We start from the raw sequence: 20,282 nt of genomic DNA, 5'->3' as shown, positions 1-20,282 counted from the left end.
TTGAAAAACCTAAAAAAAAAAAAAAAAAAAAAAAAAAGCAGGCTGAGCAGGCCATGGGAAGCAAACCAGTAAGCAGTGTTTCTCCATGGTCTCTGCTTCAATTCCTGCCTCCAGGTTCCTGCCTTGGCTTCCATGATGGACTATGACCTGTAAACCAAACACTTTTCTCTCAAGTTGCTCTTGGTCACGGTGTTTATCACAGCAATAGAAACCCTCTATAAGACAAGTAAGAAATGTAGAGGTGCAAGACAGAGGCCAAGCACGGGATGCTCTGCAGCTTCCATAGTGAAGACACTGGAACTCCCCCACAGCCAAAGTGGATATGTGAGCACACCCTCCCTGAGCTGTGACATGGGTGACATGTCTCTGCTTCCTGTTTCTCCCCCTTCAAGAGCAGTTTCCGGCTCCAGCTTCAAAAGAACAAACACTCAAAACAAAGGAAGTGGTCCTCAACCACAGGAAGCAGGAAGTGTCTGCTGGGTCCTCCGCTGAAGCCCAGGGACAGTGGGATGGAGTCTGTGGCCCTGTACAGCTTCCAGGCCACAGAGAGTGACGAGCTGGCCTTCAACAAGGGGGACACACTCAAGGTACAGAGGGCTGGAGCCGGGCTGAGTGGGCTAATGGGGGATGGGGTTGGAATCAGGGCCCAGGATGGCCCTGGGAGTCTGGGCTATGAGGGACAGGCTCAGTTCAGCCACCTCTGCCCCCCTCAGTTTCCCCATCTAGGAAATGGGAATAGTCTTAGTGGTCCTTCCTTTGGGGTCCTTGTGAGAGTTTGAGGCAGTGGCCATAGTGCCTGATAGGAGTTTGTTCAATCCCCAGTTTTCTAAGTTAAAACAAAAATGTTTAAAAGGTTTTGAGATGAGTAATAGGATGAGACCTACAGAGAGAGGGTGTGTGTGTGAGAGAGAGAGAGACCACGTGCATGTGAGAGAGGTGGTCTAGAATAAGCAGACATCCTAACCTAATGGGGCTAGAAGATCTGGGATTTAAATGTCCCGCAGTCATGTGGGAAAAATGAAAAGAATGATAGACTTTATTTGCTCTCACCTGGGCCCCTCTGGATTGAAGTGGTGGCCTTCCAATTTATTAGACACACGAATGTGTGGAACTTCTAGAGGGAATGCCCTTACTTAGACATTTGCATGCCATGGGAGAGCCCAGGAGCCACAGTGAAGATCTGGGGAGTGGTCATGCTCAATCGTGGGCCCTGGAATGCTGATAGCCCATCCTGTGCCCTCCATGGCCCTTCCAGTGGCCCACTGCAGACCAGGCACAGTGATAGGTGGGTACCATCCTGAGTCTGGCCCCAAGATTCAAGCATGGGGACAGCCTCTTTGAAGCCATCCTATGCATGGGACCCAGGCTCAGTGTGGAGCTCCTGGGTGTGGAAGACCATTGCCTGGCTGCAGTGAATCGCGGCATGGGGAGGTATCTGCATGTGCTTAGTGTGGAGTGGAGTCTCGATCACCATTGCTTTAATTCTTGGGCCTTTGTTCAGTCGCTCAGGTGTCTGAAGCTCTAAGCTGGGGTTCAAAGGTTGGTATGAGTCTAAAGCAGCCAATATATTTGTGGCGGCCCCTTCTCCAAGGCTGGGTGCTGGCATCTGTATCTACCTAAGCTGTTGGCCCTGGGTCCTCTGCACTCAACCACTTTGGCCTGGGAAGGGCCTGGAATTGGGGGTGGGGCACTCTGTGCAGATCCAAGTTTACTTCATAGGCCTCAGCTACTCTGGAGATCGGCCTGGGGTATATCCTCGCACACACTTGAGGCTGGAGGGTAACCGGCCCACAAGAAGTAGGAATGCTGTGTAGACGATTCCGGCCCAGGCTCAAGGACCCAGTGAGGTCCCTGGGGGTAAATCTGCAAAAACTGACAGCCTCCTCCTTCACAGACTCCCAAGATGAGCAGAGAATCACTTGCTAAGAGTCTACTGAGAAACCGGGGTGGGGGTGGGGGTGGGGAGTCCGTCTACCCGAAGAAGCCCATGAGAATGGGGACCTGGAAGCACAGTCAGCTTTCAGTGAGGGGGTGAAGAGAAAGAAGAAGAGGCTCCTGTCAAGCTCAGGGGGCTGTGGGTAGTCGGCAGGCCTTGGGGGGCTGCTTCCCCCTTTATTCATTTGACAAGCACTGGGCTGCTCGGCCAAGCTTCGGGCAAGGGCACAGGCAGGACGGCGGGAGGCTGGGGGGTTTGGAGGGTTTGCTGTTGGGAGGGTTTGTGTGGAAACCCGGGCGCCTAAAGAACTGGCTGTGCCAAGAGCCTGGGGAAGAGAGAGCACCCAGCTCCGACACAGCTCTCACAAAAGCCCTGAGGCAGGACCTTGACCTGTTTGAAGAGTTTGACAAAAGTGGGAGAGGGAGGGAGGAGTCCGGGCCTGCTGGGTGAGCCAAAAAGACACAAGGGAGCTCAGGCTAAGAAAAAACTTCATGACCCAAACGACAACAGTGTGTAAAGAGCTCTTTTGTCTGGTTTTTTGAGACAGGGCCTCACTATGTAGCGCTGGCTGTTCTGGAACTCACTATGTAGACCAGGTGGGCCTTGAACTCAGAGATCAGCCTGCTTCTGCCTCCCCCATTGCTGGACTTAAAGGCGTTCAGCACCACATCCAGCTTTAAAGAGCTCTTAGAAAGTATACACACACACATACACTATATATATAGTCACAAACGGAAAAACAGACAAGGGACACAAACAGAAACTTGCCCCAGAAACCATGTGAGCAGGTAGCTGCCCAGAAGCATCAATGACAGACACTGTGTGACCGGTGTCCACTGCCTACTCTGCATGACTTCACTGTATTTTAATTAATTCGTTGTTTTGAGACAGAACATCACTATGTAGCCCTGGCTGGCCTGGAACACAGAGACCTGCCTTCCTCTGCCTCTCCCTCCAGAGTGCTCTAACTGAATGTATTCACCACCATGGCCAGGACTTTACTTTAAAAACTTACTTTTGAAAAAAAAAAACCAACGAAACAAACAAAACCTCCAAGGTGGTTGGGAGCGTGGAGAGGTGTGTACTTCCTTGTGGGGTGGCAGATGGGTGAGGTGACAGATGGACATCCGGGAAACATATAAAAAGCTTTCAATGTTTGCATTGGGCCTTGGTGGCGTGTTCCTGCAGCACTCGTGGTGTTGAAGCAGGAGGATTACTTGAGCCTAGGAGTTTGCCTGGACCATTGAGAGTCCTGTCTCAAAACGAATAAATGAGAGAATAAAACAATCTGCTGTATGGCCCAGAAACTCCCTTCATAGCCAGACAGACACCTTTCTTCCATCAGCCAGGACTCTGGAGCATCTGGCAGGTCCCAGGTCCTGGTCTAGACTCCAGCTAATCATCAGAAAGCAGACAGCCAGGCAGGCAGGGTTGCCGCTTCCAGGCAGCTGGTGCTCGCGGGTGGTGGATGCAGCACAAATTAGATACAGAAGTAAACCGGAGTGGGCGTGGTGGCACAGCAGGGATCCCAGCGCTCGGGAGCTTGAGGGTGTAGTCCTACTGCTCTGCGTAAGAAGTCAGCACCAGCCGGGTGGGGATTGGGAGGAAACCCATCCTCCCCACCCCAGAGCACCGGAAATCATTGAGGGTGCACAATTGTCAGGACTGTTCCAGTGCAAAGTCACATTCTTTTGGTTTATTGGCTTGTTTTCTTCCTTTTTGTAAAAGCGTCTTTATTTATTGTGAGGGGGGACGGTGCAGGTACCACAGGGTACTTGGAGAAGTCAGAGAACAACTAAGGGAAGTCAATTCTCTCTTGTCACCAGGAACTGAACCTAGGTCATCAAGCTTGGTAACAAGTACCTTTATCTGCTGAGCTATCTCCCTGGACCTCTTTCTGGTTTTTGAGGCAAGGTCTCCCTGTGAGGCCCAGGCAGCCTTGAATTCACTATGTAGCCCAGGCTAGCCTCAAACCTACAGTGATCCTCCTGCCCCACTTCCTCAGTGCTGGAATAGAGGCTCATGCACTATAGCCCCGCCCCTTTTCTCTTGAAGTGCCAGGGATGAACTCAGGACCTTGTGCATACTAGGCAAACATGCTTCCTCTAGGTTTGTATTGATTTTCACCGACTATGCTTTGGACTGGCAGGGAATTGTACAGATGAAAGGGTGTCTCCCTCTGGATGCAGCCAGCTGCCAGCAGCCAGCCATGGTTATGATGAACTGGATTGCTATATTAGTACTGACCACCACACATCTAGACTCCCCATTGATTTCAATTTGTTAATGTATATTTGTTAATATATTGCGTTAAAGATTATTCAGTATCTTCATTCTGCAATTTTTGGCATTGCTTTGAATTCGACCTCAGAGTACTTCCCCACCTCACTGGAGTCTCCCCCTGCTGTCTGTAACTTAAAAACCTTACAGCCGTGTTTACTGCAGCTGTACTTCCTCTCCGGCCAGAGCTACACTGTGTGCTGCTTGCTGTCCAGCCCCTCGCCTCGGGCTCTGGTGGGTGTTACCACGTCAGGCCAAGTGGTTCCAGCTTGCAGGTGGATCACAGCTTCCTCTCCAGGTGCGGCTCAGTAAATCTAGGTGAAAACCCCGTGGCCTGTAGACTAGCTTAGGACATGTGGCCCTGAGTGACTCTTACCAGGGACGAAGGCCCTCTTTGGCAGGCAGTGCTTGCAAGTAGATAGCACCTGCCACTGTTTGCTGGAGAAAGAACATGGCACCTCTCTCTCTCTCTCTCTCTCTCTCTCTCTCTCTCTCTCTCTCTCTCTCGCTCACTCTTGCTCTCCTGTCTGTCTGTCTGTCTGTCTGTCTGTCTGTCTCTCTCACACACACACACACACACACACACACACACACACACACACACACACACACACACACCCGGAGTCTCTCCATGATTAGCTTGCCCCAGAGACCCAGACAGATAGTAGTCCCCTGGGAAGCTGATGGCGCTTGTGCATCCTAGCAGCCTGCCCCTGGGTCCTTCCAACTCTGGACTCTTACCTTGAATCTGAGCATCTCTTCTTGCCCCCAAGCCCCTCTCCTCTGGTCATGGAGCTAGCGCAGTGCTCTTCAGTACATGCTGCTCTCCCTGCCTCTAGCCCACAGCCAGACATGCTAGCCTCCTTTTTTTTTTTTTTTTTCAAGACAGGGTTTCACTGTGTAGCTTTGCGCCTTTCCTGGAACTCACTCTGTAGACCAGGCTGGCCTCGAACTCACAGAGATCCGCCTGGCTCTGTCTCCCGAGTGCTGGGATTAAAGGCGTGCGCCACCACCGCCCGGCGCTAGCCTCCTTTTAAGGGGACAAAGTTGGGTCCATCTCAGAGCTTTTGCCCTGGCTATTCCCCTATTCCCTCTACCCTGGACACCATTCCCCTATCTTTTCACCATTGGTTTCTTTCTTTCTCTTCCTTCCTTCCTTCCTTCCTTCCTTCCTTCCTTCCTTCCTTTCTTTCTTTCTTTCTTTCTTTCTTTCTTTTCTTTCTTTCTTTCTTTCTTCCTCCCTGTTAGAGAGTGGGGAACTATGAACAGGGTATTAAAGTAGCCCAAACAGGCTTAGAACTCTGCAGTCCTCCTGCCTCAGCCTTCTAAGTGCTGGGGTGACAAGCCTGGGCCACCAAACTAGCTGGTTCCTTCTTGTAAACTGGGGCATCTCCAGAGAGGCCTCTGTGTGCCACTCTGTGTGCCCCTTTGGCAGCTCCTTGTCCAAACGCTAGTTCCCACGGCTCTCCCCACTGCATGAAGCGGCTGTTCCTTTGTCTCCTTACTTCTTCACAGCATTCCCACCCCTGGCACACAGGTTCCTATTACTCACTGCATCTCTAGGACTCCTTCGCTGTCTGCACCCAGTGGGTGCTCGGTAAAGAGCTGTCAGTGACCGCATCTGGGGACAGTAGGAAGACCAGCGGCAGGTAGGGCTAGTGCTGGGGCGGACAGGCTCTCTACTTGACCTGGGAAGCACTACTGCCCTGAAGTGAGTTCTCTGGGGGAATCCCCAAAGCTCCGCAGGTCTGGGGCTCCACCAGCAGTAAGAATTCAGCAAGGTAAGCATAGCAGCATCCCTGGTCTCCATAAAGAGACAAATGGAAGCAAGACAGCACACGGCAGAGGTTACAGGCACAGTGGTCACATGGGTACTAAGCCTAAGACATTGCATGGTGCTGGCCACAGCTGTGCCCATGTAACACTGGACACTGAAGCCAAAGCCCTAGAGACAGCAGAAGCAGTCAGAGTTCAAGAGCACTGGCTAGGGCTGCTAGCTCCAGCTGTGGCCACAGCGGGGGAAATTTTTTTTTGTTTCATTTTGAGTGAAAGTGGTTCTGAGCCAGCTACCTGCTTCCGTCTGCCCAGCGCTATTGACCTTGTTCAGGCCAGGAAGGAAGGAAAAGTTCAGTCCGGCTCCAGTGCCTCCCAGGGGGACTCAGGCCTGAACTGAAGCACAAGCCCAGCCTTCCAGGTGCTTCTCACTTGTGGATCATACTTAAACACGTCTGCGTCCCTGTTTCTATCACTCTGGTGCGGGGGGGAGCCAGCTCTGCAGTGGCTCCTAACCAGAGAGGAGTCTCAGGCTTGGCTCCAGGTACAAAGCAGGGGTAGAGTGGGGTGAAAGCTAGTGGTGGGCCAAAGCCTCCAAGACCAGCATTTCCAAGCCCCAGGCCAGCTGTATGCTGTGCGGGATTGGCCGAGTTCACTCCTTCTCTGCACCTACCTGTGAAACAGCGCTCAGTGGTGTCAGCTTCTTCAAGCTGCTTGAGAACTGGGGTAACACAGGGCAAATGTACCCACGGGATGAAGTGTGCTGTCCCCTCCCCAGGCCTACTCCCCACCCTTTTAGTGGTTGACACAGTGACTCTCTATCCACTTCTGGCTAGTCCACCTGGGGTGACAAGACCATGCAGGCTTACTTGAAGAGTATCTTTGGGATCCAAGCATCTGGGCCAGAACCTGGGAACTGGCTTCATCAGAACACGGGCTCTTTTGTCTGTTCCCGTATTCCTGACCCTCACGGTCATCCCAAACACTAAATGCACGTGACCCAATCTAGCCACCTGTTGGGGCACGCTGACTCCTCTGGGAGCCTCCAACTTCATGTCACACCTCAGTGGTCATTGATTGGCTGCTCTGGGGGATTGGTGCCCCAGGGGCTTCAGGGAAAGGGAGTAGACTTGTGGTCCCAGACTAAGCGGCCATGTTGCTCCTGCCTACAGATCCTGAACATGGAAGATGACCAGAACTGGTACAAGGCCGAGCTCCGAGGAGCCGAGGGTTTTGTTCCCAAGAACTACATCCGTGTAAAGCCACACCCGTGAGTAGTCACCACTCCCATCATCCACCGGGAGGCCATGCAACCCCACCATGCCCTGCCAGAGCCAAGCTGCCTGGGATGGCCCTGGGTACAGCACAGCCTGAGGAGATGGACACTGGCCGACAGGGGATTGGGGAGGCTAGGAGTACAGTCTGGCCCAGATGTCTCGGGCCTGGGACCTAGGTCAGGTTCTTAGGAGGTGGCATTAAGCATCTCAGAATGTCTGGGCAGCCAAAAAGTCCTTGAACACCAACCGGATATACCTTAAACGGCATCTGGGTCATTGTTCTGGTTCCAGGGAGCCAGACACAGAGACAGAGGGATCAGAACTGTGGGAGACACAGGGCACAGAAAGATCACGTGGAAAGGCAGGCAGCGTCAGGGTAACTCTCAGAAGGGTGGCAATGAGTGAGACGCTGGGGGGTGTATAGGAGTTGGCTGTATAGACAATGTACAGGTGTGTAGACAAAGGCAGTGGCTTATGGCATTTTCAGGGGAAGGTGGAAAGTGGGAGGAAGCCAGGAAGAGCCTGAGGTGCTGAGGCATGGACGGGAGGTGGGGGGCCTCAATCAGCAGGTGGGAGCTGTGCTGTGTGTCTGGGTGGAAGGAGGTGCAGGGTGGGGCCCAAAGGGTATTTCCTCTTTGTCTTTTTTTCTGCTTGTTTCCAAAACTGCTGCCACCTCCGGCTTCCTGTGCCGAACACGGCCTGTTTGGGGTCCCCATCCCCAACCACTCTGCTGGGTCCCAGGCCTTCCTGCCAGGCACACTCCCACCCAGAGGCAGCTGAAGGAGGACACAGGGGAAGAGAGAAAAGCATAGCATGTAGCTCAGGTGCTAGCCAAGCGAGGTCTGAGGCATGCCGAGCTAAGGTTGTGGTCACCTGGGTGGCCTCAGGGAGGGCTTAAGGCAAAGACCGGAAGGCTGGATGGAGAGCCTGAACTGCTGAGCAGCCCTGACCCAGAGCCAGGAGAGGAACTGCAAGGACTGAAGTCCAGGGTCAGGCTGTCATGGAGGCCAGGAAGAAGGAGGGTCCAGCAGGGTACTCAGAGTCAAGGAACCCAAGCCTCTGGTGGCCTGGAGGGCAGCTCTGGTCACCTGTACTTAGACCAGGCAGGGTCATGATCAGGTGTTAGCCAGATCCTAAGGAGCCTGCTGAGTAATCTTAGGCCAGTTTGGTAATCTTAGGCCCTGCCCTAGCCTAAAACAGCTATGGGGGACATCCCCTCTTGGATGTGAAGGCCCTGAATGTGGGGGTGGAGAGAGGGCTGTAATCCTAGAAGGCCTATGCCACTTTTCCCCTGAGCCCCAGGATTCCCTCTGTCTCTGGACCAGAAGGCACTGTACTCTCAGTGGAGTTGAAGGGTAGTGAGGTGATTGGGGTGTGTGTGTGGGGGGGGGGTGGCTTCTCAGGAAAAGCATAGGCCCCTGGGCCTCCAGGTTGGAATAGAAGTTTGCCAGGGAAGACAGAGACAGGCCCAGGGATGTGTGGGAGGTAGGGAATGACCCATGTTATCATAATGGCCGCTGGAAACGCCTCCGGGTAGCTGTTCCTCCAGCTGCCCAACTGTGCCTAAGTAGGAACTATTAACACCGTCTTATCGACCAGTAGAGGCAACAGAGACTGGGTGGTTTATCCAGGATCAATCACTTAGCCGGCAAGAGGCAGGCTGGGATTGCAGCTAGATGGTAGAGGCTCTTCATGAGCCTGTAGAGAGGGACAGAAAGCCTGTGAGAGCAGCTGTGTGGGGGCGGTGGTGAACCTCAGACATGCTAAGCAGCCTCTCAGGAGTTTCAATTTCCACATCAGTACAAGAAGCAACATGGCCAGGCGGTGGTGGCGCATGCCTTTAATCCTAGCACTCGGGAGGCAGAGCCAGGCGGATCTCTGTGAGTTCGAGGCCAGCCTGGTCTACAGAGCAAGATCCAGGACAGCCACCAAAACTACACAGAGAAACCCTGTCTCGAAAAACAAAAAGAAAAAAAAAAAAAAAAAAAGAAGCAAATGTTGTAGTCAAAGGTGGAGTGAAGAGAACTGAGTGTTAGAACTCCAGGGAGTGAGTGTTCCCTGTCCTTCATGCAAGCGAACCCTTTCCTCCATAACTCACAGTCCACTAGACCCCGTCCCCTATGACCCTGTCACCCCAGCGGTCCCAACCTCTGCTGCTTGGAGACTATATTAATCAGGGTTCTCTAGAGTAACAGAATTTATAGCATGAATCTCCCCCCCATCCCCCCCTTCGTGTGTGTGTGTGTGTGTGTGTGTGTGTGTGTGTGTGTGTGTGTGTGTGTGTATGATTTATTAGAACAGGCTATGGTCCAGTTAATCCAACAATGGCTAGCTATGAATGCAAAGTCCAAGAATCCAGTAGTTGTTCAGTCCACGAGGATGGATGTCTCAACTGGTCTTCAGTCTATGCTGGAATCCCAAAGTAGGCTCTAATACCAGAAGGAATGAACTTGCTAGCAAGCAGGCAGAGAGCAAAAGCTTCCTTCTTCCATGTCCTTATATATAGGCTTCCAGCAGAAGGCATGGCCCAGACTAAGGGTGGGTTTTCCCAGCTCAAAAGATCTGGATTAGGGATATGGATCAGAAGTAGATCTTCCCACTTCAAATTAAGCAAAAATCCCTCATAGGTGTTCCCTCTATTTTGGGGGTTTAGTTAATTCCAGATGTAGTCAAATTGACAACCAAGAACAGTCATCACAGAGACCCGATTCCAATGTGTGGGTTTGGGAGTCACAGCGAGGCATGGCAGGCAGTCTCCCACTCCTGAGGACTCCTCACTTCCCAGGGAATCCTCTCTAGAGCTCAGCACGCTAGCCTAGGACTTGATGCAAGGCCCTGGGTCAGTAAACTGAGAGCAGCTGGCTAGACAGGCTATTGAGTCTGCCCCTGCCTCGCAAGAGTCAAAGACTTAGCAGATGCAGTCCTATACCGAATCTGCTCCTACCTGGAGAGGGGCACAGGGAAGGAGGACACTAGGGTTGATGTCATCCGTATTTCTTTGTGGTGTGAGGACAAGCATGGAGCCTCACGTGGGCTAGGCCAGCATCCCACCACTGACCCACACCCTAGCACAGTTTTACACTCTTCAACTTTTTAAAATCTGTCCTTGGCCAGTGAGATGCCTCAGTGGTTAAAGGCACTTGCCGCCAAGCCTGATAACTTGAATTTAGTCTCTAGGACTCAAATGGTGGAAGGAGCAAACTGGCAGGTTGTCCTCTGGCCTGTATCTATGTGGTATGGGCACTCCTGCATAGGTGCGTACCTGCACATAAATAAATAAATTTTAATGTAAAAAAAAATCAAGACCACCTCAGTGGTTAAGAGCGCATTCTGGCCGGGCGGTGGTGGCTTTAATCTCAGTACTCAGGAGGCAAAGGCAGGATCTGAGTTCGAGGCCAGCCTGGTCTATAGAATGAGTTTCAAGGCAACACAGATAAACCCTGTCTTGCAAAACAGCAACAAAAACAGCAACAAAACAGAGTGCATACTGCTCTTGCAGGAAACCCATGTTCCGTTCCTAGTATCAGGCATCACACAACCACCTCTAACTCCCGCTCCAAGGGATCTGACACCCTTTTCTAGACTCATGTGTACATACCCCCCCCACACACATATATAATACATATAATTTAAAAAAAAAATAAAAAGAAATTCTCCCTCTACAAATCTGCCTGGGGTGTGCAGGCTGGTGGAGCCCAGGAGCCTGGTTTTTATTTGTCTTGGGTGTGGGTTTGCCTGGCCTGGTAGGAAGCAGCAGGGACAGGCTGTCTCCGCTCTTATTTGCCTCTGCTATGTGACCTTGGTTTTCTTCCCCATTTCTCAGTTTCCCCATGTGAAAAATAAGACAGTAATACCAGGGACAGAGGGCCAGCAACCCTGCCCAGCGCTAACAGATACCTGCTGACACTGTCCCCTCTCTGCACAGGTGGTACTCGGGCAGGATTTCTCGGCAGCTGGCTGAAGAGATTCTGATGAAAAGGAACCACTTAGGAGCCTTCCTGATCCGGGAGAGCGAGAGCTCCCCTGGCCAGTTCTCTGTCTCTGTGAAGTAAGCTCCGGGGTGGGGGGTCCAGGCAGGGTGGGGGGTGAGGGGTGGGGGTGCAGGCTTGGCAGGGCCACTGGCTGGGTAAAGGGCTCAGAAGCAAGCGGTGGTCTAAGTCCTAAAAAGCACAGGGAAGTGCTAGGAGCAGACCAGGTGTACCTCAGGAGGCAGCCCAAGAAGGCCAGACTTCTCGCCTGAGCAAGAAGCAAGCTGTGGAGCCTTCCTAGTTAGAAGAGGAGTGATGCCCGACGGTGTCCCAGGCTGGTGCCCGGAGAGTTCCTGACAGGGTTCCACTCTATGGCAATGCTGTTGAGGGGACAGACCTCGGGGCCAGGCGCTTCTAATTCTGATACTGTCATCTCGTGGCTGTGTGGCGTGGGACCAGCCATTGAACCTCTCTGAGCCTGTCTCCTCAGAGGTGAACTAGGTCGTTGCAAGAATGAGCGAGTCAGCACACTTACAGCAGAATGTAGTGTTTACTCCGGAGGCAGGAACTCACACCTTATAGGATAGGGCCTGGCAGCAGAGGCTGAACCAGGGCTGCTGAACTGGGAACTGTGTGGCTTATTAAGATGAACACTGTAGCCCTTCAGTCTGGACTAGCAGAATAGGACTGAGGGCGGCAGGGTCAGCTCCTGGCTGCCAGGCTGGCTGGAAACTGGGAAAGGACGCCGAAGGGGATGAAAGTGGCCGCACTGTGGGGATCGAAATGAGGAAACACACGCATCAGAAGGTTAAACAAGGAAGGCTGCTGGGGTCTCTGAGCTGGGAGGGACTCTTCTGCCCGGTGCCCGGGGGGAGGCTTTCAGGCAGAGAGAGCTGCCGTGCAAAGCCCCACGGTGGGATGCCCTGGCTTGTACTAGAACAAGCCTGGTGGTGGGAGCAGCAGAAGCAAAGGCAGCGCCAGGCTGACTCTCAAAGACAGGGGGGCCACATGGCCGAGAGCCTGGCCCACAGCTTGGGTTTTCTCTCAGAGAAATAAGGAGCCACGAGGGGTTCCGTAACAGGTCCCCCTGGTGGCTGTGAGAAGGAAGGGCTTGAGGGGTGGGGTGAGGCAGCAGGAAGCAGGCAGCGGATTGGACTCAGTGTGCTAGGGCAGAGTCCTGTCGAGGCCTGAGAGGTGACATGGCTTAGGACAGCAGGCCTGCCTGCTGGATCTGCTCTGTTGTCTCACTGCTCCTCAAGTACTGGAATGAGACAGGCTACTGTGCTAAAGGGACAGAGGAAGGTGTGGCCCGTGTGTGGCTTTTCAAGGACGCTTGCTCCCAGGCCAGGCTTGACCTCCGGCCAGTGGCTTTTCCACAACAGGCATCCCGAGGATCAGGGCAGTGTGTGAAGACCCCGCCGCTCCTGTGGACTGCTGTCCCTCCCTTCCGCTCTGACGGCCTGTGGGAGCTCTGAAACCCACCCCAGTGGGGGAGCTACGGCCCTGGGGGCACAGCCTGGGCCACCATCACGTGGTCTGTCTCCTGCAGCTGCTTATCAGCCACCCCAAAAGGGCAGCAGCCATTGGCTCCTCCAGGAGGGTCCTCCACATCTTCTCCAAGCCTTCTCACCCATCTGGCACTGTTTGCACAGGAGGGTCCTGAAGCTGTCCTGTACATCCCTACCCCTTGACTCCCTGCAGGCCACGGCAGGAAGTGGTTCCCAGGGATGACACCCACCAGGCAGATAGGCCACCCTCCGTAACCTCTGGAAGCTTCCCCACGTCCCAAGGTCGTCTAGCCAAGCAGGGGCACCCAGACACAGATCAAGCCTAGAGAAGGAACAGGGAGGAAGCTGTCCCACCACACTCCTTTAGAGCTCCCCAGAGACCCAGGCTGCCTTGGCAGATCTTGGAGGGTGGCCCTGACTAGCCACCCTGGGATCGGGGCAGAAGGACAGGAGCCAGGGAGTATGATGGGATACACCTATAGACCCGGAACTTCCACCACGAGCAGGTGCAGGAGGAAGTCCAAAAACAAAGGACACACTCCAAGAGGAGGAGAGGCAGCTGTCAGGCCTTAAGCATGTGTGGGAGCTCTGCTAAGGGCCGGGGGTGTCAGGCAGAGGGAACAGCAAGTATGACGATCCAGAGGTTGTACACTGAGGACTATTTGGATGGTAACATGCCTGACCAGAGGCGGAGATGGCAGTGCTCTAGGGCAGTTTTTCAGTAGGGGGAGCTCGGCCAATGCGCGGTGCTCAATGAAACTCTGGCACACACCGCACAGTCCCTTCCCAAGGAGTCCTGGGTTAGGTTCGGCCAATGCTTCCCCAACTCGGAGCTGTGATTGCACATGGGACCACCAGGTGGCCATCTCCACCCTGAGACAGACTAATGTATCTGTTAGGATTCCAGAACGGGAGTGAGTCCCAGCTGTGATGCCTCCTAGCCATGAAATCCAGGCAAGTTATCCTGGGAGCCAAAGCTTCCTGTCCGTAAAGTAGATATTGGTATAAACAGAGCTGGGTTCTGGATGCACACTACATAACTATGGTCTGAGGTGGAGGTGCTCCTGGAGGGGAGCGCCTGCTCAGAGACCACCTTTGACTCTGTTGCCCTTGCCCAGGGCTTTCCAGAAGACAAACTGAATGGGGAGGCTGGGAGCCCTGGTCTCGCCCTGGCTTTGCCTGGGACTGGTGTATAACTTCAGGCAGGCTCTGGTCCTCTCTTGGTGGCCACATCTTTACCTGTGACCCTGAGATCAACCTGAGAGTCCACCCTCCCTGGCATGGGTCTCCCACAAGTCCATGCCAAGACACATAAAGCTGTCAAAGGTGGCTTTATGGGCCTTAGCTGCTGTGCTATGCCATAGCCACAGCTAGTTCACTGGTGAGGTTTCAGAGAGCTGACCCCTTTGAACCCACTGGCTGGCACCTGTCTGCCTAACTTTCCTCACTACTGCTATCCAGGCCACTGGAGACATTTCTGTCACGGCTGATGGGAGATGGTCCCCAGTTAAGGTGTCTTCCTTCCCTTCTGGCTATGGGTGCCTTGGGGTTAGTGCACACTTGTCTCTACTACCAGACTGGTGGGACACAGAGCACCTGATGTGAACCAGGCCCTGTCCCTGGGGCCACCACTAAATAGGACAAGGCTTCTTGTCCCCCAAATACCTGTATTCTGCTAGAATGGTGAAGAGCTCTTGATCAGCAAATAATGGTGCCTGGAGAATCTGAGGTAAAGAAACTGATCCTGGCTGGGCGGTGGTGGCGCACGCCTTTAATCCCAGCACTCGGGAGGCGGAGGCAGGCGGATCTCTGTGAGTTTGAGGCCAGCCTGGTCTGCAGAGCAAGATCCAGGACAGGCGCAAAGCTACACAGAGAAACCCTGTCTCGAAAAAAAAAAAAAAAAAAAACAACAAAAAGAAAGAAACCGATCCTGGGAGGGGAGAGAAACTTGCTGCTGACCTCGAGTGTGCTGACAGGCCATTTCCCGAAACACGAAGACCTGGTAGGCCCTCTCAAGGTCTGCTCTCTTCTCCCTGTGTGCTGCAGTGAGGACTCTCTACTCTCCCTTGTTCCCCAGTGGACGGAGCAGTGAGTGCCCAGACCTGCCCCAGGGGAGCCCCAGCTGGGAACAGGGGAGCCTGGGCCCCTGCCCGCCCAACCTCAGTTTCCCTCTCAGCTGCTGCTGCTGCTGCAGCCATGACTAGACAGGAAAAACTCGATGAGCAAGACTGTCCTGACCAAGACCGTGAGCTTTCTGAACACAGGGACCAGCTCAGCATAGTCCCTGTGGGGGCTGGGGTCAGGGCCACAAAATAGCGCCCAGCGAGGGATGCAGGCAGTCACCTCCACAGAGGTGGCGATAGGTAAAGACAGCATGCCAGGGCATACTGCAAACCCCCAGAGTCCAGGCCATGCCACCTCTTCTCCAGAACCCAGCTCTGGGGCTTGGGGACAGGGTGGGGTCCTGGTGAGCAGTGCGGGATGGTGACATAGAGGGACTGACCCCCTTCCAGACAGCCTAGCCCTCCTCAGCTGGGCAACAGGAAAAGCAGAAAGGACAAGACATGTCACAGACTGTCACATTTCCCAGTCCTAAGAATTTCCCAGCTGCCAGGTTGGAAAGTTCTAGAACTCTTGGCCCCGTGCCCTATTCCCCCAGCTCTCCCATGGGATCCAAGAGCAGTCCTCTGCAAAATTCTCCAAGCCTCAGGCTCTGAGTTGCTTTTGGAGGAGTAAGGATTTAGGAGTAGTCCGGAGCCTGCCCCGCCCCACCCCATTTTGCCTTACTGGGTCCCTGCACTCCTAGCCACACCAAGTCACTCTGCTGCTCACAGTGACCCCTTTCCATGCAGCTACTCCTGAGAACAGAGAGGTGGACCCACTGTCCCCCCGCTCCCCCTCAGCATCCACCGCTTAGTCACTGTGAACACCACGCTGTCAGTTTTGTCTGAGGGGTGTGGGGGTTGTGGTATCCCTGGCAGAAGCCTCCTCTGGGGGACACCGACCCTTCTGAAGGTACATAGTAGTGTTGTAACTGCTGCTAGGGATGGCCTGAAGCCGGGTCACCTGGTGGCTACAGCCCCCATGGAAAAGCCCTCAGCAAAGCCTGTGGTGAGGGCTAAAGGCATACTGGGCTGTGGGGACCCTCAGGGCAGCTCTGTCTCCCCGTTTCTGGTGCCGGTATACAAGCCTTTGTGAGTTTTGTGAGCAATAAGGCTGCGTAAAGACACAGGGACCCAAGTTGAACCCTGACCCTGCCGAGGCGTGTGAGGTCAGCTCTCCAGAGGTAGGCAGTTTATCAGGGATTTGAATATGATTGGGAATGCGAGAATACCTTCCTGCTGGAAGGCCAAGGCCTAGAGAGAGGTTTGTTTATGTAGGTCTGGGTTGGCTTCAGACCGGACTCTGGGGTTACAGGTATGAGCCAACGCCCTCTTCAGACTTTAGTCAGGGCTGGGCAGGGAGCGTCCTCAGATTCCTGGCCCTGTCTTCATCCTAAACAACCTTCAGCCCATCCCCGGGGCTGGGGAGAGAAGGCACAGTGGAGGGCAAGGTGGGACTACGGAACTTGGGAGGAGGATGGTCTCTCTGGAGAGCACAGCCCAGGGAGGGAGTAGGTCGCATTTGGAAGACTATCTGGGACATAATGCCCCAGTGGGAGTGACAACTGCCACTGTCACCACCAATAATCAATCAGAGAGCTCCTCCAAGCATTTGTGATGAGAGACGGCCCCACCCAGCCTTTCTTTTGTGGATTTCTGGACAGGCTATGGCCTCAGTTTCCCTACAGTGCACAGGGTCAGGAGGCAGGACTAGCCACCCTGTGACAGGAAAGGGGTCCCAGAATTAACAGTTGCCCCCGTTCCCATTAACACCTGCACCTCTGAAGCTGCCCGGCTGTCCTGGTGTGTGGCAGGTTGCAGGCTAGGCCCGGGCAGGTTCCTGGGCAAAGTCCCTAACAGGATGGTCTGCTTTAGCGGGACTGGGATGGACTTGGTACAGCTTGGTGACATTGGTCTGAAAGCTGAACAAAGAACGAGAAAGGAAGGGGCCATTGGTGTCAGAGAAGCCAGCAGAGACAAGGAGCCAGCACTTGAATCCGAACAGCTGGGTTTATCATGAGGGCCATGGCAACCTTGGTAGGCTCTTGAGGGCAAAGAAAGGACATGGAATACTCAAAACACCGGAGTATCTCTCACAGGCACAGAGTTTGGTCGGAGTCTGGGTGATCTTGGGACTCACTCCCTAGAGTACTGTGAGGACTGGGGCAGGGGGTGAGGTGGGGTGGGGTGGGCAGGGAAGGAAGGAGAATGTCCAAGTTGAGGAGATGCTGAAGAGTTAGGAAAGAGATGCGCCCAGAGGTACCCAGTGGCGATGCCAACAAGCCAGTCAATGCTGTTTTCAGCTTTCTTATCCCAACGAAGTGTTTTCCCTATAAGAAAACTGAGGTTCAGAGAAGTGAAATGACTTGCCTGAAGTCACACAGCAAGGAAGTAGCCTTGTCTAGAGGCTAGACCCTGAGTCCCATACTCCACTGCCAGGATGGCTCCCAGAATCTTTGTCTCCTTTGACCCCAGACCCCCCCAGAGCAGGGCCTGGCTCCAGAGGTGGGCATAGGTCTGAGGCACTGGGTCTTCCCCTCAGTTATGGTGACCAGGTGCAGCACTTCAAGGTGCTTCGAGAGGCCTCAGGGAAGTACTTCCTGTGGGAAGAGAAGTTCAACTCCCTCAACGAGCTGGTCGACTTCTACCGAACTACCACCATCGCCAAGAGGCGGCAGATCTTCCTGTGTGATGAGCAGCCTCTGCTCCAGGTAAAGATGGGACGAGGAGCCCTGAGTCTGAGGGGCACCTCCTTACCCTCCCCAGAAGCCCACGGTCCCCAAAGTGGTACAGGTGTGCTCCCTGTAAGAGTTAAGCCAGGATGGGGCAAGGGAAGGGGGGAAGGATGGTGTAGAAGGCAGGTATAGTGCAGAAACTCGGCCCTGCCAACACAGACTGAAATTGTCTGGAGTGAGCAATAGGTGAAAATAAATGCCTGCTAATGAATGAATGTGTGGGCACCTGCTGAGTCCCACACACTGAGCTGCACTGTGCTCTCTGTTTTGGCAGATTTTGTTTGTTTTGAGGCAGGATCTTTCTGTGTAGCCCCGGCTGGCCTGAGGGGCGCTAGGTAGAACAGACTGGCCTTGAAGCCTCAGTGATCCCGTACCTCAGCTTCCTAAGCACTGGGATGAGCCTGGTACTCTGTGCGTTATGAGCACCTCACCATTCCCGTTATACAGATGAAGAAACTGAGGCAGAGAGCGAGCCAGCTCAATGAGAGGCTCCTGCTCTCTGCTCCCTAAGGAGGAGCTGAGCTTGGACAGGATGTGGGCAGTGTGACTCCTCGGGGACAAGGCCTGGCTGGGCCCAGGGTGTAGGGAGACCCATCTGCCCCTAGTCCTCACAATAACAGCAATTTGCCGGCAGCCAATCCTTTCATCCAGGAGCCAGGAGCAGCTCTCACTCTCATTAGGATAACGACACCAGCCGACCGGGTTATTAGCGCAGCCCAGTGTTTTGCTTGGATGCCGGGACAAATCAAGACCTGGGCGTATTTGAACTTGAGCACTTCAGAGAGGAAGGGGAGTGTGGCTCCAGCCAAGGCTTGGGGAGGGCTGCCCAACTCCGCACAGTCTGGCCTTGTGTTTTTCTCCCCTTTTCTGATACCCTGCTATGTGGCTAGCTCGGCCTTGGTTTCCCCTACATTCATAGGATGAGCTGAGGGGTTTGCTTTACCAGGAGAGACTTCGGAGACCCCAGTGGTGCCCACATGGCTCCACTGCCTGGCCTGGTGGGCTAAGGTGGGCTGGAAGCTCCTAGTTTCTGGGACCTAGTGTTCCAAAACCTCGGCCCCTCCTGCTCACCTAGGCCAACCCTGCCTGGTGGAAGGGAGGGGCCGACCTGACCTGTGTTCCTCCACACTGGCTCTGCCAGAGCCCTGGGGTCACCACCGGCAGGGGGCGGGGTGAGCCTCTTCTTTCCTGGGCAGAGCCCACTGATCCTATCATGTTTTGAAGATTTGTAGGCTCAGCAGAGGCCGAGGAGAGGGCCTGTGCTGGGGTGTAGCAGGTGCCCAGCAAGAGCAGCCGGGATGACAGTAGGGCTGAGGAGGCAGAGAAGAGCCAAAGCCACACCCAGGACCCAAACCTGAGAGCAGAGAGCGGGAGAAGGGTTTCCACCCCGCCGACCCTGAGGGGGCTGTGGCGGAAATGTCTCCTTAGTGGATTCCAAGATAGGGAGCTCTTCCGTGCCTGGCGTCTGTTACCAAGTTTATGTGGGCCCAGAGGTAGGGAATCGGACCCAGAGAGAGTTGGGCCTAACCAAGTCCCACCTGAGGCCCAGGACTTAAAGTTCAACCTACTGCGCAGCAGGGCTGTGAGTGGCAGAGGGCCTGGCCCATGTCCCCTAGCAGGAGCTCATGTCTTCCATGGGGCTCGCTGCCTCCAATGGCCACTGACTGGTTATTTTGCCCCTACTCCTCCACAGCCGCCCCGGGCCTGCTTTGCCCAGGCCCAGTTTGACTTCTCGGCACAGGACCCATCTCAGCTCAGCCTCCGCCGAGGTGACATCGTGGAAGTCGTGGAGTGTGGGGACCCACACTGGTGGCGGGGCCGGGCCGGCGGGCGCCTGGGTTTTTTCCCACGGAGCTACGTGCAACCGGTACAACTGTGACCCCACGAGACCAGAGGAGCAATGCTCCGGCCTCAGCCTCTTCACACTAACCAGGACCTAGTCTGGTCACCAGGCTGGTTGCCGGGTTCATGATGTCACCTGCCACTGACAAGGCCCAGCCTCTCCAGGATTGAGGACCGACTACTAATGGCTAGGGCCCAGCTTAGAGAATGCTCCCCTTGAGCAGTCAGTCACCTGCTGCTTGTCTTCCAGAAGCACCCTTCAGGTTGTGCAAGTTGCTGGGAACATGGCTTAGCCCTGAGCAACCTGGACTTCCATAAGGGTGCAGGGTAGTTTCTCCCACTTCAACAACTTGGGGCCTCCAGACCTTACCCCATCATCACAGGATGGGGCTATGTAGAGGTGAGTTCCGTTGATAGAGGCCCATTAGGGACAGAAGCCATACAGTGGATCCCCTCCTGTTGGTACAGAGAGAGCCCAGCCTAGAGGCCTGGGCTCTGCTGGTTCTGGAGGAACAGCCAGCCTATGGCCAGCATTGAGTGAACATAAGTCCAAAGGGGTGATGCCTGGCCATCGAGGGAACTTGAGCTGCCTCTGCCCAGAGTCAGAGCACCTTCAGTTGGGAAAACTGAGTCAGACTTAACAAGGCCTGGCATGGTGGTAGGCTTTGGGGGAGGGAGGAAGAGAGAGAGAGCACGCCTCTGTGGTTGTCTTTAGTCCCTTGAAGAGCCCAGGTTGCAGGGGTTCTCCCCTGAGTCCAGGCTGGCCCAAGACCCTTCAAGCTCTGAGCTTGGCTTACCCTATGCTCCCAACCCGTACCTGCATATTCAAAATAAAACATTATCCAGTAGACATCCAACAGA

At 54.3% G+C, this 20,282-nt stretch overlaps 1 protein-coding gene across 1 annotated transcript; it reads left to right on the top strand.

Moving 5' to 3' along the window:
• The first annotated feature begins 456 nt into the window (after positions 1-456).
• On the top strand, positions 457-20,271 carry LOC128122539 (GRB2-related adapter protein). Its single transcript, XM_052758192.1, has 5 exons — positions 457-587; positions 7,162-7,259; positions 11,192-11,314; positions 17,387-17,555; positions 19,273-20,271. Exons 1-5 carry the CDS (start codon positions 510-512, stop codon positions 19,456-19,458), a joined length of 654 nt encoding a protein of 217 aa, XP_052614152.1. The 5' UTR covers positions 457-509; the 3' UTR covers positions 19,459-20,271.
• Positions 20,272-20,282: the final 11 nt, after the last annotated feature.

The sequence above is a fragment of the Peromyscus californicus genome, unplaced genomic scaffold, assembly GCF_007827085.1.
Source record: "Peromyscus californicus insignis strain IS unplaced genomic scaffold, ASM782708v3 Scaffold_3__1_contigs__length_106647218, whole genome shotgun sequence".
NCBI lineage: Eukaryota > Metazoa > Chordata > Mammalia > Rodentia > Cricetidae > Peromyscus > Peromyscus californicus.
This window is presented reverse-complemented; position numbering and strand designations above follow the sequence as displayed.